Here is a 17744-nt window from a genome sequence, read left to right on the forward strand (position 1 = left end):
AAAAAAAAAAAAAAAAAAAAAAAAAAGAAGAAAAGAAAAACTAGCAAGAAAAAAAAATAACAAATGCTGGTGAAGCTGGAGGAGTAGGAGAGGGGAAGAAAGGAATACTTACACACTGTGGGTAGGACTGTAACTTAGTACAGCCACTATGGAAAACAGGTTAGGGGTCCCCCCACCCCCTGCAAACAAATATAGAACTACCATATGATCCAGCTATACCAAACCTGGGTATACACCTGAGGCACTCAAAGTCAGCATACCCACACTATTGCAGCACTATTCACAATAGCCAAGCTATGAAACTAGCCTAGATGTCCATCAGCAGATGAATGGATAAATAGAATGTGGCCTATATACACAATTGAGTGTTATTCAGCTATGAAGAATAAAATCATGTCATTTGCAAGAAAACTGATGGAACTGGAGATGCTCATGTAAAGCAAAAGCAAGACACAAAAAGACAAGTATTGCACATTTTCTCTCTTTTATGGAAGCTAAGGGATGGGGAAAGATAAAAGTATTAGGAGGGCTAGTAGGGAAGGGGTTGGCAGAGAGAGTAACAGGGTGGATACCATCAAAGCATGTTATACACGTTTGGAGATTTCAAAATGAAATAATTATCTTGTGCAATTAATATGCACCACTAATAACATTTTTGTTTGAAACACCCTTCCCCAAGGCTTTTCTCAGTTTTTCTGAGACACTGTCAGAACCCTAGGACATGCAGGAGCTGGTTATGTCTCCTGTTCCTTCACATTAGAGAAGTATTCTAAAACATTTTTGTCTGTGATCCATAAAAAGAATGACATTTTACAGAAAGACCCAACACACACATGTACATATTGTGCATGTGCATTCACATACAAAGACACACATTCACACACATAAGTGATATGAAACTTTCACAGAATGCAATCTGATTTTCTGTTCTCTGGTTTCAGTTTTTTAAAAATGCTAGTTACTACTCATTAAATTAATTTCCTTGGATTGTAGCTAATGAATATTTTTGAAAAACTCAGCTTTAAAAAAAGAAAAAGCCTCAGCTTTAAATGAAGCATGAAGCAGACCATGAACCATCCAAGGAGTCTCACGCCTCCTTCATATGCTGAAGTCATCCCTGGGTCCCTGTCTTATCTCCATGCCATCTTATTTAATGCCATTTAGAGCACCAATGGGACAGCCTAAGGCAAGCGGCAGTTTATATCGAGCTCCTGCCTCCTATGAATCCTGCAGCCTACCCTCCTGCTCTTGTCACTGTTATTCCAGCCAATGAAATCCTACAACAGAGGATGAAAGAGAGATTTGAGGATGAAAATTATACTTGGTTTATCTCTAAATCTTGAAGTAAATAATTACAGTTTCTGAGAAAACTGGTGTGACTGAGTTTTAGTCACTGATTTCACATTTCTTAATGGCTTACCAAGATTAAACTTGTTCTGAAACTCTTGTATTCAACACTAGTTTTGAGGATGGAACCTAACAATGAAAGGCAATGCTAGGGCATTTTTGTCCATTTAAATACATTTTCCCAGCCTTAAAAAAAAAAAAAAAAAAAAAAACTCCTCCAAATCATTTTATGGAATTCACAGGAAGTTAAGATAATGAATCTCTTAATCATGTTTAGTTAATATAGCTAAAATAATACATCCCTTGGAAATTTAATTCTTGTTAAGAACCATCTCAGTATACACGTGCGTGTACACACGCGCACACACAAACCTGAAAGAAATTTTTCCCAAGTACCTAGATGGCACTCCACTATTTTTTGTTCTATTATTTAATTTTTAAATATCCATCACCACCTACTAGTTTTATTGTATTGTAGCTAGCCCTATTTTTAAAAATCTCAGCTCTCAACGATGCATGACTAATACAGCTCATGACCTGCTTCTCTTCAAATGCTGAAAGTCATTCAAGGTTCCTTCAACTGTCCTCCTCTGCTAAAATCACCTGGCCATTGCCTGACCATCTCACATCAGAGAGAAGAGGACTCCCGACCCCCCTGCCCCCCGCCAAGCTTACATAATGTTAAGGCTGCAATGACAAGGCCAGAATGCAAATGCTTTCTCTAAAGGAGCTTAAATCTTGGAGTCCTTCAGTGGACCCCAGAGGCCTTTGGAGAAAAAAGTAGTAAAGGGAGTGCAAGTTGAAACCTGCAGCAGGTACACCAAGGGAATCTGTTCCCCTGGAGACTCTTCAAAGAACTCATAAGATGCTGTCTTCCTGATTGCCACCAATATTTTAACTAAAGTTTAGGTTCAACTAGTCAATCTGGTGAACTGTGGCCTAGGGTCAGTTTCTGTATCTACAGAGATGGTTAGAATTGTTAGTGCTGTTAATGGCTTCCCCTCTAGAAACTCATCCATGCATAGAACTTGATTGTTTACTTTTCAAGATTTGAGGAAATAAAATTTTTGGTAGAACAATTTGTAACTTCCTTAGGCTACTTCAATGAACTTAATTCTCCTCTAACCCCTCTGAGGCTCATACCCTGTCCCCTTCTTATCACTATCAGCTAATGGCCTCTAAGCACACTCTCACATTACCAACAACTGAGCACTGGCTTTTCTGTCTTCTCCTTTCCAGCTCCTGCCTTCCTTCTGGTGGGGTGTCCATGTAGATGACTGATGCAGTAAATGAGATTCATGTTTCCTTGATTCCCTTCCCCAGTGACTGTTCCCTACACTCCATTGTAAAAATTTCACTTCTGAAGCAAAGGACTGAAAATTGGTCATTGCCAATGTTGCTCCAAAACTCCACTCTCCAACTCTTTTGCCCTCCTATTTCTAGAGTTCTCCAGAGCTGGGCTTTGCAAATCCTCCAGTCTTGAACTCCTCTTTTCCTGTCAATCCAGCAGCCTTCTCATCTCTCCTTCCTAGCCTGGAAGCATTCATTATATTCTTTTTTTTTTTTTTGGTCTTCCACAGGAAAAATTTTTTAATATTTATTTTTATTTGTTATAATTAGTTATACATGACAGTAGAATCATTATATTCTTAATCATGCCATGATGGACACACGGGAGGCAGGTGTCCAGTATTGTTGCCAAATGAATGTTAACAGAGAGCCTTTCAAAGTTTAATTTTTAAAAATTTGATTGTTAGGCTTTTAAAATTAATTATCTAATATTCATCACTTCTGGATTCAGAAGCACATTTGTTGAATATGAAACTCAATTTTTTTCATTTAAAGAGCAGAAATTACATTGATAACTACAGAATTTTGTTCTTTAAACAAAAGGAGTTGACGTTGTAATTATAAAGAAGACAGACTAGAAGAACCTGCTGCATGCTCTTGACTCTACAAGGAGCAGATGCTTCCCTGCTGCATTAGGATAAGTGGGGAGGGCAAAAGACTTTTGTTATAAAAAGCATGATTATCGAAACTCCAGCGGTGGAAATTCACAGGCAGATAAACAATGCTTGCAAACAACAAAATTAGAAAACATATTATTATTAGAAAACCAAATTCACAGGACAAGGAAATATTGTCCAGCAAAGAACTGTTTCCTTTGGGCATTTGATAGGGACTGCTGACATCTGTGGTTTATTAAGTAAGCTGGAGTATCAGCAAAGAGCAGAGGTGTGGCTAAAGCTTCAAAGATGATTTCCCTCAGTCTTTTTGAATGAGATAAGCACTGGGACTTCCTTGTTCCATTGGTCACCCATTCAGGGCATTCAGTAGACCTGCAGTCGTCATAGCCCAGCCTCAGTATTTGCTTCCTTTACAGAGCAAAGCCAGAGGCTTCTTATTAGAGATTTTTGTAGCACATTAACACCAATCTTGCTTTCTCAGATGAAATGAGACTATTCAAAGCCAAAATATAAAAAGATTGACTGTAAAACAAATGATAGTCAAGACCCACTGGCAGGGCTGAGGTATGAGGAAAGTTGATGACAACCATTGTGAAATCCTGGGACCATGGGACAGACACTGGATATCCAGAAGATGGGAGTTGGTGCTTCCTTAGTTTTGCTGCCTGGTGATTTTCTGCAAAAGTTAGCATTCCTTTGACTTCATAGGAAAACAACTTGGGGACTTTGACCTCTGCAGACAGTTCCCTCCTTGGCTCCTCACTGCTAGTCATCTGACCTTGAACTTGTTAAATACCCTGAGCTTGAGCTTTCTTTTTTTTTTTTTTTACTTTTTTTATTAGTTGCTCAAAACATTACAATGATCTTGACATATCATACATTTGATTCAAATGGGGTACATAATCTTATTTTTCCACATGTAGAGATTGCAGGATCACATTGGTTATACAGCCACGTTTATACATAGGGCCATACTTCAAAAGATGGAAACAGCTATGTAGCTACTTCTGAGAATTGTTATAGGAACTAAGTAAGAGAAGCCTGACTAATACACATGTTCTAAGTATTTTACTAAATGAATGATTTCTCCCTAAAATATATTCTGCCACCAATTTCCCTCTTTTTGCTACTCATGTATTTTTAAGATTGTGAAATTTTAAGGGGAATAAGCCTATGAATAATTTTTTGCTTCATTTACCAAATGTTTTGTAATACTAGTTTTATTTTTTATAATAAAAATTTAAAAGAACTCTCTAAAACCTATAAATTTAACCATTAATCCCAAACCTGAACTACTATATTGTTATTAAATTAAAAAAAAAAAAAGTTCTCCCAAATTTGAGAATCTGACCCGAATTTTCTAAATGAATCTTCTTCCTTTTAAAAGATAAGAAACTGGGGGTATACTTGTTTAAACCAAGCAACCTAATGATGCTTCTCTCATTTATTTGCTTTTAGGCTATTAATTTCTCCCCAGCCCAGAAACATTTGTGGATGGGAATTGGTAACTGTTCATCAGTAAGAGAATATCCCATATTTTTAATGCATAATTATGCAAATAATTAAATAAATTGTGGTATATGTGATTACAAAGTAAGCTGTGAAGAGAGAAGTACAAGATGCTAGGGGTGTGGCTCAGTGGTAGAGCGCTTACCTGGCATGGGTTCAATCCCCGGGATGACAAAAAAGAAATGCTGTGAGAGCCTGCCTTAGGAGAATCTGACCAAGAGAATTACCAGTGAGTGTTTCCCTGAGAAACTGACATTAGGACCATGATCAGAAAGACAAACCCCAATGGTGAGTAATCATCATTAGTCTTTATTGAGCACTTACCTTGAGTCAGGCTTCTCCTGCTGCATTATCTTCTTTAATCCACCAAATAACCCTGTAAGGTTGGGTATTGTTACTTTTTTCCATCTTCCCCATGATTAATAAGTTGAAGGGAAAAGATGTGACTAATTCACCCATGGGCCTCTGGCTCCAGTCTTACTTCCTGTGTGAAGGCTCTTGGGCAGTTGGGTATGGTCCAGGAATAGGAAGAGGACAAGATTGCTGAAGGGCAGAGTCGATGTTCTAGAAGAAGCTGTGAAATAAGAAAAGGCCACCCTGTCTAGGCCTTACAGTTTATGGTATTCATATTATGGTCAGTGTTTTCCCTGTGGCCAGTAGGGAATATCTGAACCAGGTTGTACATGATCATATGTGTGTTTTAGGAGGATCACTCAGGCTACTGTGTGGGGACTGGATTAGAAAGAAGCAAAGAAGAGGCCAGTGAGGAAGCTCTGGCAGTAGCCCTGTCAGGAGATAAGAGTGGCCAAGTCTCTGGCTTAAGTGGGGAGATGGTGGCAAGGAGACTGATGAAAGCGGTGTGTGATGGGAAAGCAGTGTGTGATGGGAGTGAGCCCTTCTGAGGTGTGTGAAAGAGAAGCTTGAGGCTCTTAGAAACAATGATTTGAAATAGGTTGATTACCATTGTTTTTATCCAGTCCTTTTTATGAGGGCCCCAATTCAGAAGTCATCAAGTTGGTTCTCACATGTGTCAAAGCCACAGTGTGCAGGAGGAAGGCTTCATCACAGATCACACAGGTCACACTAGTCATGCTCCCCTACAACCCAGGGGGTGAGTGCTTATGAGAAACAGGTTTGACTCAAAGCCAGCCTGGAGGAGGACAGAGGAGACCTCCCTGTCTCAAATCTCCATCTTCATGGGCTCAAGGGAATGGACAACTTTGAGGAGAGGGGAAAAGTGGACAAAAGGCTGGAAATTTGGGCTGGGGCTGGGGCTCAGCAGTAGCGCACTTGCCTGGCATGTATGAGGCGCTGGGTTCGATTCTCAGCACCGCATTAAATAAATAAAGGTCTATCAACAACTTAAATTTTTTTTAAAATAAAAAAGATGGGAAATTCGTAGAATTCATCCTCTTCCCAAGAACCCCTCAGCCTCTCTGTGAGAGTCTCCACTGCCTCCTTAACACATCAAAGGGAATCTTGACCTCCTGAAATCAGCATCTGCATTTTCTTTTTTGATGTTACCTCTTGACCTGAAGACAGAAGAGGGCTTTTTTTTTTTTTTTAAGAATTTAGAGTACCATAAGTAAGGAATATTAAAGATGAGGGAATAGATTAGGGAAAGGTTGTGAGAGGAGAAAATCAATGTAAGAAAAATATCTTTCCAAGGGAATTAGAGGAAATAATTTTGTTTTAAAATGTCTCCCCAAATCATTCTGCTACAATAGTACAGACTTCCTTAAATCATCTTATAATTCAGGCAGTTGAAAACCACATCAAAGGTCTGCCCCTTGGTACCTCTGTCTGTTACCACATGATACTAGGACAGTTGTGCAGATCACAGGTTCCCAGGGCAGGATGCCTTGAGGTTCCCTCAAACACTGCACTTTGCTACCATACGCCTGTTTTCCCAACTCCAGATATCAGTCCACTGCTCCACCACTTCTCTGTTTGGTTCCTGAAGGAGTTATTAGCTAGATGACTGGAACAGGATCTGGTGGACAGTTTCACTCCTGCCCAGAAGATGAGTCAGGTTTCCAAAGACAAAGATGTGGCTCTGTGTAGACAGAGTATTTTGGATGTAAAAATCCTTGGCAGAATGGCATGGAATGGTGTGGAAAATGTGAAGCCCTGGATTGTTTTCTCTGCCAGTAGTTTTCTGAGATTGTCAAATGTACGAAGCAGACAGGGCTCTGCTATGGAGGAGTCTGAGATTAGCCAAACTAGACCAGCTATTGCCTCAGCCACACAGGAAGCATCCTCCTTATTCCTGATTAGGTCTTTTTAAGATACTGAGGAAACATATTTTTTTTTAATAAGAGGAACATCAGGGTCTTTTGTAACTGGAGAATGTTGCCAGTCGGATGGGAGCTGGGTTTGCTAACTCCTGTTTGCATGATGAGCTGATGAGGTACTTGACCAAATTTCAGATTCATAACTTTTACATTCTGTTTAAGTTCAGATATTTCTATGGAAGACAGAAAAATAAAGACTAAAAAATAGTCAGGCTTGCCATTCTTTGGGGTTTCCAGGAAACTGCCAGACTGATTTTAACAACTACACTTTTTCCCTCTTGAAAGGGGCGTTCTCCGCCACCGTGTGGAAGTTTGGGGAACTACACCTTTCTAAATACCTGCCTTCAGAAAAGGAAAGACCAACCCCCTGACCCCCTGAAATACAGAGCAGACCCCAGCTTTGACCTAAAGGAAAACAGGACAAACAGAATGAGGACAATTAAAATTTTCATCTTCCCTTCTCCTCTACCATACATCAGGTCACCTGCTACTGTCACAGCCAACATATTCCTGTCCGCTTTGAGGAAATGGAACAAGGTTCTCACTATCTCCAGTTGGGCGCCTTTTTTTAAAAGTAAAGTTCCAAGACTTTTCTTGATTCATTTTTTCTTCACAGAGGAAGCAAGATAACAGGACTTCGAAGTTAGCAACAGCTGTTTCTTGTTAGTGAGGTGCTGGTAATTTGCAATTGTCTGTCCCTTGGTACCTCTGTTACCATGTGATACCAGGACAGTTGTGCAGATCACAGGCTCCCAGGGCAGGATGCCTTGAGGTACCTTCAAACACTGCACTTTGCTACCATACGCCTGTTTTCCCAACTCCAGATGTCAGTCCACAGCTCCACCACTTCTCTGTTTGGTTCCTGAAGGAGTTATTAGCTAGATGACTGGAACAGGATCTGATGGACAGTTTCACTCCTGCCCAGAAGATGAGTCAGGTTTCCAAAGACAAAGATGTGGCTCTGTGTAGACAGAGTATAATCATGTGCCCCATGTTATTACCCTGGAAGGGGGCTGCCACCCCAGTGTGTCTTAGGTGAAGAAAAAGAGCTGGGGACACGAAGGTGCAAAGCTGGGCTTGCTTGTGATTTTGTAAGTGACATTTGGCAATCAACTTGCAGACTTTATACAAATAACACATGGTAGGCTGTTTTGGGTTATGGAGAAAACATAAGATATAGTGTCTGATAGCTCTGGTTTTCAATCAGCTTCCTATCACATACCAGTTGTGTGACACTGAGCTCTTCACCTATGACAGTTTTCTCGTCTGTGACCTGCTTATTATAGGACCTGCTTCATGGGAAAGTTGGAGGACTAAATGAGATATAGCGCAGTGCTTGGCACATGGCCCATTCTCAGAACTGGGGCATGTGTGTAACCAACATATGCTGAAGTTCTCTAGACCCTCTGTAAACATCTAGTAGGAAAGACTAGTTGTGGGTGTGATAAGGAAGGTAACAGAAACAGCAGTGGGGTCAAGGGTATCTTTATAGTTTCCAAGAAGATCCAGCTATGTCATTACTTCTGTGGAGGTAAGATATGAACTACCATGTGAATTTAGGAGGGGTGTAGTTAAAGAATTTAAATGTGCCAAGCAATGAGACACTGGGCACCCCAAGCTCCCTACATGGCCACACTTACCCTCCTGCAAGCCCATGTGTAGGAAGCCTCTGGTGATTGACAGCTTCCAAGCTCTCCTTGGTGTCCCCTTTGAGACAAGACACCTATAAAATATGATAGGTGTGAGGGTTTAGCTGGGAAAGAAAGAGTGCAGCACTTACTGAACACGGCTCTTCTAAACAGCATCTGAGGGGATGGAGAATTTAACAAAACCCAAGATGGTCTTTGCCATTTCTGCTCATCTTCCATGAGCTAAGCTCTTGATTGTATGCCCAGAGTTTCTAGAGATTGCCATCACTTTCTAAGGGAAAGAACTGTGTTGTGTACCCACTATGCCTGCCAGGCACCATGCTAGAAAGCTTTGATATTTTGAGTCTCAACAGCCCTCAATGATTCTTGAAATAAGAATTGTTATTTTGCCCACTTTACAGGCAAAGAAAGTGAAGTGCAGTAAAATGAGGTGGTGTGGCTCATCTATCTAGCTAGGGGGAATGGAGCCAGAGCCAGAAAGAAGGTAGGATCATTTTAGCAATATTCCATCTTTGGGGCCCCAGAGCACCCAGCACAATGCCCTAGACTTAGGAAGAGCTTAGTAAATGCCTGGTGAGTTGAGAATGGAAAAATTCATGTGCCAAAATGGGCATTCAGAAATGGGCAAATACCCAGGCAGGGCTCTGAAAGAACAGCTCTGTGGAACAGCAGCTGGTGAATCATCAATTTAAAACTCACTGTCATCTGCCAGGGGCCTGCTGGCCTTCAGCCAGCGGCATACAAGGACTAACTTGATCAGCTTTGGCTCTTTTATTTCAGGCACTGCACCTTGTACAGAGGTGCCTGTTGGGAAGTACCCATTTATAGTCACCTCCGATGATGGGCGGAAGGTTCCTGTGGTCCAGGCCTATGCTTTTGGCAAATACCTAGGCTATTTGAAGGTTGAGTTTGATGAAAAGGGAGATGTCGTCACTTCACATGGAAATCCCATTCTTCTGAATAGCAGCATTCCTGAAGGTATGTGAAATTCGGGGGAATATTCCACCAGTTCAAAAAAATAGGTGGCTAGATTTTACCCTTCCTTTGTTTAATGTTTTCAGGAGAATAGAAAAATCTAGCTTCTTCCTTGAGTTTACCCTTTATAGATAAGGAAATTTAAAACTCCCAAAGGCCAAAATCCCCATTTGCTTTTTCAAGTCCTTTCAACATCAGACTTTGTACTTCATGGCTTCTTCTGCCTTTTAAAAAGCTTGATTCTGACAAGCAAAAGCTACTCTCAGCTCAGAGAAGAGCTAATTATTAAAGCAAAGGGCTTCAACTGGTGAAGAGCAGGGCTCAAATCCTGGCACCCCATCCAGTAAGGGGCTGTGTGCCATGGGCAAGATGCCCAGGTCCAGTGGTCCTCAGTTTCTTTATTCATCAGATGAAGTCGTGTATTTCTTATTTTTTTTTTTTTTTTGGTCTGGGACTCAGAAACAAAATAGATGTTCCTAAGGAAATTTCATGGCCAACCCAAAACGTACACACACATGGTTAAGAAATGTGTACTCACAGTAGGTAAACTGGATAAAATCTGATTCCTCCTCCAGAATTTCCCCATTGTGAGATCTGCTTTAACTACAGGCTTCCTCCCTCGCCCCCCTCCCTCCTTCAATCCTTCTTTTCTATTATTCTAGATGCAAGCATCAAAGCAGACATTAACAAATGGAGAATAAAATTGGATAATTATTCTACCCAAGAACTGGGGAAAACGATTGTCTATCTGGATGGCTCTACTCAATCATGCCGCTTTAAAGAGTGTAACATGGGCAACTTGATCTGTGATGCTATGGTGAGTCCACTGCAGGGGCAGAGAAGGGAGGGAAGGACGATGGGGAGAGGAAGGAAGATGCAATTAGGGCCAAACTGATAGTTGCAGAATTGGGGTTTTCTTTTACAAAAAAAAAAAAAAAAGACAAAAGCTTGGCTGATATTGCACTGAGTAAGGTGGCAAGGTGCCTGGACCACATTGGGTGACAATTACTTTACAAAAATTAAAACCTCTATTTTAAGGTGTCCTTCTTGAATGTCTGAATTTGGGGTATTATTTTCTTTCTGTAAGATGAGCCAAAGACACAGATTAAACTCAGCCAACCTGAAGAGAGATAAAACACATCTGTTTGGCCCTAACTTGGCAAGACTGGATCTGTTCACTTGGCTCCAGAGAACCTGACCTTGTGTCTCTGAAACCTCTTTCCCCAAATGACAGCACAATTATTATCATAATAATAAGTCCTTTACCAAGAGTGGAGCAAGATTACCCTTGAGGAGCATTTGTGTGGGGGCAGACTGGCCTTGGTAGCTTCCTGGGAGTCATGCTGAACTGAGGTCTCCCAGGTCAGATACACCACTCCCACAGGCTTACAGGGGCACCCAGGAGGCTGTTCCTTTGTTAGGGATCAGCATGTAGTGCCCACTGCCCTGTGCCTAGAATACAATCACACCCAATAAAGGTTTGCCAGGTAAATGACAACATTCATGCTTTTAAAGATGAGAACCATACTGGCTCCTCAGCATCCTGCAGTTAGTGTGAGGGAAGCCAGTTTGTACATGTTTAGAGAAAAATCTAAAGAAGCACCCCAGTCTGTTAGCCGTGCTTACCTCTCTGTTAAAAAGGCAGGGGCAAATATAAGAGAACTTTTACTTTCTGGGCTGTATTTTTTTAAAATAATTTTATTTCTTGTAACTAAACATATTTTATAAAATTAAACATACATTTTATAAAATAAAAGTCAGAATGGATCTGATTTTCCTTTTTTAGAACACTTTCTCTGTGTCTCCAAAATTGCCAGGTTGGGACCTGGCTGGGGACATACACATGGAGGCTGGTTTCTGATAGGCATGAAGTCTTGTACCGAGCGGGCTTGAGGTCCCTGCCTGTCCTGAAAGAGACTATGAGGAGCAGCACTGCAGGCCAGTCCACACTAGAGCCATCTCAACACCAGGGCTACACCTTGAGAGACCATTTTGCTAAGGCCCATCAGCCTGAAAGGACAGGGGTTTTAGGAGATGGGGCCAAGAGCTTCCCATTCCTAAGAGTCTAAAATGGGACTGGTCACAACATCATATTTTTGCTTCTGATTAACAGAGGATAAATAAACTAGTTGAAGATAAGTAGTTTAATAATTGTTTTATGACTAATAGCGCATAAAACTAGTTCTGACTAATGACAGTTGAGGAATCTCTGGGAACAGAGAAGCAGGGAAAGAACAGTTTTATTTTCTCAGGAGAACTAACCAGATTCCTGGAACTGATCCTGAGGAAGAAGACTCAAAACAACTAATGTATATTTTTGCTATTATTGCAGATTAACAACAACCTTAGACACCCGGATGAAATGTTCTGGAATCATGTGTCCATGTGCATTTTAAATGGAGGTGGTATCCGGTCACCCATTGATGAACAGAACAATGGTATGCTCTCCAGGCCCAGCATCCCTGGCTTTCTGACCCACTTCCCCTCTGAGGTCCCTGCACTGATACTCCTCTGCTCACCTGTGCAGTCGGCCATGTACCAAAATGTCAGTGTCTTGGTTTGGGTTAGCTGTGAGTCCAAAAGATACACACATGCATTCTCATATGTATTCACACATAGATACAGCAGTGAGGGTTAGCAGAACCCAAGCTTGGTCTACATTTCTGACTTGCAAAGCTAAATACTAATTGCTGCTGATTTATGCAAATTATTGACAGCCTCCACCTTGGCATCTGGAAAGAGAAAGATATAACTACCAGTCTCTTGTGCTAGAAAAGATATACAATTGGTTTAAGTTGGTATTTTAGCATATTTACAGATATCCAAGATTATATCATATGGTAAAACAAATTGACAAGACAGATATATCCATGACACTCTTGATATACTGTCAAATCCAATCATTATCAGTGTAAGACCCAGAGCTCATTTCATTGTCAAACAGAGACAGGTGGCAGGGACATACTGCCTGTCCAGAGAAACTGAGCAAAGGATAACAACCTACTAAAGATACAGCCCTAAACCAGGATATCCAAGGCTGAGCCACAGCTGTTAGTGAGCTCCACCCCTGCTCAGTGTGGACGGTAGAATGAAGGCTTTTCAGTCCATTCCCTCCATAGTTGTTGCTCTAACAGCCTCATATCCCCCTAACCTCCTCTGCTGACCCTGAGAAATTTGTCTAAGGGTAAAGAGTTTTCTCAAGCTACTTTCCTTCTTTCCTCATCTGGGATTGCCTTCAGGCACGATTACCTGGGAGAACCTGGCTGCTGTGTTGCCCTTTGGAGGTACATTTGACTTGGTCCAATTAAAAGGCTCCACCCTGAAGAAGGCTTTTGAGCACAGCGTATATCGCTACGGCCAGTCCACAGGAGAGTTCCTACAGGTGGGCGGTAAGTCACCCATCCAAGGTGATACAGGATTTCTTGATGGTTGGCTCAGTTTTGTGCTCACCAAGACAGGACCTCTGTGACCAGGCTTGTTTGGGGTTTCCCCACCCAACACCTTTACCTCATTTTTCAATGGTTATGGACTCTTAGACCACTGAGATTAGGCTAGGATCAAAGCCCCCAAACAATAGGCAATATTTGCCAAATCTGAATTGGATCTTAGATGGGCCCTCCACAGGAGATGACCCTCTAAACATGAAGAAGGTCTGCTGCCTTAAGGTCTATTAAAATCTTAGTTGTTTAAGCATTCAATATTCTTTGTTAAAAAAAATACTCTCCTCTATTCTAGTCATTAATTGCCTGGAACCATGCGGAGGCTCATAGGAATGAAGTGTCAATCAGTGTTAATAAGGATGATTTCTGGGAGGGGAAGCCTGCACAGGCACTGGAACCTGACTCTAATCCTACTATGACCTGGCAAGTCCTCAAGTATCAAGTGCAATGAGAAAAACTGTCTCACTATTCTCTTGGATTACACTGAATATTGAACAGAAATAAATGCTTGTCATATCATTAAGGGTTTCTGAAATGATTTCTCCAATAATGAATTTCACAGAGCAGTGAATTAATCCCTAATCATCTTATTTTACTCCAAGACCATATTTTGCACCCAGTTTTTGCCTTTAGGTCACAGTGGCCCCACTTGACTTGCTTTGGCGAGTCTTCCCTTTGCAGAACACATTGCTGCAGGATTGAGCAGCTGCAGTATGGGGTCCTGGCCCGCTGTCTATAGGGTAACCTGACATCCAGGCATTTTCCCAGGAGGGAGCTAAGGAAACAGCAGGTCTGATAGTTTTGGCAAAGTGCTGGGTAGCTACAGTCTTTTGTGAAAATCACCTAATCCCTATTTATTACGTTTTAGTCTTCAAAATTATTATGAATACTCTGTGCCTCTCATATGTTTCTGATTTTCCAAGCCACAAGTTACTGGAACAATTACTCAATATTTAAAAACTGGGGGTAGGGGCTGGGGATGTGGCTCAAGTGGTAGCGCGCTCGCCTGGCATGCGTGCGGCCCGGGTTCGATCCTCAGCACCACATACAAAGATGTTGTGTCCACCGAAAAATAAATAAATAAATATTTAAAAAAAAAAAAAAAACTGGGGGTAAGGAAAGAGTTGTGGTTTCCCCCTGCAGAATCAACCTTGCCCATTCTAATCTAGAGCCATTTTCCCTTCCAGTGGTTCTCACGTCTCCTAGAGGGTATCAAGGATGAAGCTAACCAAGAAAGGGCAGCGGCAGTGTCACTTCCATTCCCTTGATGAAATTTCACTTAAGTTTGAACTAATGGAGAACCAAGCCTAGTTCCAAATTCCAGATGTAGGCCAAAATCCCCTTCTTAGTTAATAGAAGTCTCTGGTTGGATCCCATGAAAACATATAGATTCATTTATTTTCTAGGAATCCATGTGGTATATGATCTTTCCCGAAAACCTGGGGACAGAGTGGTCCAATTAGATGTCCTTTGCACTAAGTGTCGAGTACCCAGTTACGAGCCTCTTAAAATGGATGAGGTATATAAGGTGACCCTCCCAAGCTACTTGGCCAGTGGTGGAGATGGATTCCAGATGATAAAGGATGAATTATTGAAACATGACTCTGGTAAGTAGACCTGTCTCTTCCTCTCCTTATCCCAGAGGTACTCAGGCACTACAGAACTGGGCTGGGAAGGGGAGCTACTTGTGGTGCTTTGCTATGTTGCTGACTCCCTCTTGGTTTGCTTTGTTTGTTGGAAAACAGCATCACTGCATCGAGGAAGGCAAACATATCCATCCAAACCCAGGGAAAACCTACTTTTAAAACAGAAATGCTTAAAACTTTTAACTACCTCTAAGCCACTATTTAAAGTGTGAAATATAAATAAGTCTTACATTTATAGAAAAATCACATCTCTGGAACTTTAGATTTGACATAGAAGACCATCATATTAAGTAATCTAAATTTTCTTTCTTTAATTAGCTTTCACTGTGAACAGGTCAAGTAGGAGAGGATGGGTAAGTCCCTCTCTTCAGCACAGTGGATTAAAGGAAATTATAAGAACAACCCATACCTGATGTTAGATGATATTTTTCTCATTGAGTATCTTTATACACCAACCCCATTCTTGGAAATCCAGTTGAGAGCCATCCCACGTTCCTGAAGTCCACTGACATAAAACACATTTCCCCTTCCTTTTCCTAGGGCAGAGAGCAGCACACTCACGACACACATACAGCTTCTTTACCTCTCTGGGAAGTTCACCCAGGTTTCTCCTTAGCTTTACTATGGTGGGCTTGCCATTTTAGTTGTTTATTCTGAGGAGAGTAGGAAATGGAGGGTAAAAGCAGAGGCAGGCCAAAGGAGGCAGCCTTTGTGGGAGAAAAGGTGTGTCCCCTTCTATCTGTTCCTTGATAGAAGATTGAAAGGCAGGCTTAAAAGCCTCACATGACACAAAGAGGATGGTGGCTGTGCATCACTGGGCTCCACACTGATGGCTGTTGGAAGAATTATAGAAGGCCAGGAAGCTCTGGCTCCTAAGGGTTTTCTACACATTAGAATAGCTTGAGGAGCATTTTAAATTAAATACCAATGCCCTAGACCCAGCTCTTAAGAGATTCAAATTTAACTAGGTTAAATTACAATTTCCAGCAATTGTAATGTAATGACCCAGGGGTGAGAACCACTCAGAGAGTTCTTTATGTTTGGGAGTGCTCATTTCTAGATAAATTTGGGTTTCCATGGGTATGTTATAGCTGTAAAGTAGTATTTATTATTTCTTCCCTCTTTTGGAAATGAAACCTCCACCATCCCATCAATTCTGTGAAAATAATTTTGAGTAGGCAAGCAAAAGGAAACCACTTTTATTTCTCAACTATTTGCTCTTGACCCAGTTCCCTAATGCCCTTTGTTCAAAGGATATGTCATGATCTCTCTTGAGACATCTTAGATCTGAGATAGCTCTACTTCTCCCAGTTACCCAACATTGACCAACAGGCACATTTCACATCTGGAACATCAACACCAAATCCTTTGCACTTATAATCATCAGTGTTCTTTTCTATGACATATTATTGCTGGAATTAACTTCCCTTTTATAATTACAAAGGGCTTTAAAGAAATATATTTTTATATCCCTTTTCTCTGTAAATTGGTAATTACTTTCTCTACAGATAAAAAAAATATGTATTTTCCCAGGTGACCAAGATATCAACGTGGTTTCTGAATACATCTTAAAAATGAAAGTAATTTATCCAGCAGTTGAAGGTCGGATCAAGTTTTCTGCAGGAAGTCATTGCCATGGAAGTTCTTCTTTAATATTTCTTTCATTTTTGGCAGTGATCCTTGTTTTATACCAATAGTCAAAAAAATCTCCTTGCCATTAATGTGAAACTTTTTTTCTGAGAGATTTTCAGACCTGCCTCTTAGGACCTGGCTTTGTGATAGCACAGACCTACCTGTGGGCTCCTAGAAGCTGAAGCTTAGAGCATTGTGAACACAAGAGACTGATATCATCACTCAGGATCAGCAACTTAGTGAACAGATAGAGAAAGAAAATAAATAGGGCTTTATCAGGAAAAACGTAACCATATTTAGTTACATATCCAAATATTAATAAAAATTTAAACTATAGAACTTTAAACCCATAAACCCATAAAAATTATTTTTTCCTTTATATCCATTTCTAATCCATCCAACAACTTATGTTTACATAGTTATAAGGAAGTTTTAAATACATCGTCTCATTTAATACCCATTACTTTCTTTGGGGGGTTTTCCCCATTTGACACATGAGGAAACAGAAGCTCAGAAAAGGGTTGACTTGATGGAGGCTAAGGGACACATTCAAGACCGGACCTACGTCTTTTGCCCTAAAATCCAATGCTATTTCAAGTTGCTGTACAGTCTGATACTCAATAGTCTCCTCTTTCTGACTATCAATGGCCCCAAGTTCATGGATGAGAAGTCTTTACTTCTGGTCTCAACTGGCCCCAGCCCAAGCCCATTTTGCCTCCTGCTGTAGTAGCAAGTTCAATGAGTAAACACAGGATAGCACTCTCTGTCTCATCACTATGTACTTTTGATGAGTCAGCAAACAAACTGTGAAGCAGGTAATGGGAAAGACCAGAGGTTTCAAAAGGCAGTCAAGGGACAGGAGATAAAGGGGAGGGAAGAACAGGATGCCAAGACTGACTTAGATTACAGAAAAGAAAGAGCTTTATAAAGGGCGTTTAGATGTTAGATAAGTATTTGCCAGAGAGGATCAGCATGGTGCTTGACAAACAGTATTGGCTGTTATTAATTTTATGAGATTCCATCAGCTCTGCCTCTGTGCTCTTTCCTTCTTTCTTCTTAACATGAGTGTCATGAGAAGAGAACTTTGTAAAATAAACTAATTCTAAACCTGCACCTGTCCCTCCCCAAGATACCAGCACTGTACTTACTGTAGTCACACTACACACATTATGGAAAATCCAGAGTTCTGGAAGACAACTGATTTTAAAAATTGTGTACACAAGATATTTGAAGTCACTCTGCCTCAAAAAATAAACAATCACTGTAAGTCACTCTCAAGTCCAGA

The 17744-nt window shown here is 40.9% G+C and overlaps 1 protein-coding gene across 1 annotated transcript in view; it reads left to right on the forward strand.

Annotated features, from left to right (window-relative positions):
* Nt5e (5'-nucleotidase ecto) overlaps positions 1 to 17744 on the forward strand; it is a 53526-nt gene extending 35782 nt beyond the window's left edge. The window contains exons 6-11 of the mRNA XM_015497007.2: positions 9547 to 9744; positions 10404 to 10558; positions 12074 to 12179; positions 12981 to 13130; positions 14588 to 14788; positions 16361 to 17744. Coding sequence (XP_015352493.1) covers positions 9547 to 9744; positions 10404 to 10558; positions 12074 to 12179; positions 12981 to 13130; positions 14588 to 14788; positions 16361 to 16524 — 974 coding nt within the window. The 3' untranslated portion in view covers positions 16525 to 17744. The remainder of the gene's footprint in view (positions 1 to 9546; positions 9745 to 10403; positions 10559 to 12073; positions 12180 to 12980; positions 13131 to 14587; positions 14789 to 16360) is intronic.

The sequence above is a fragment of the Marmota marmota genome, unplaced genomic scaffold (assembly GCF_001458135.2).
Source record: "Marmota marmota marmota unplaced genomic scaffold, marMar, whole genome shotgun sequence".
NCBI classification, from domain to species: Eukaryota; Metazoa; Chordata; class Mammalia; order Rodentia; family Sciuridae; genus Marmota; species Marmota marmota.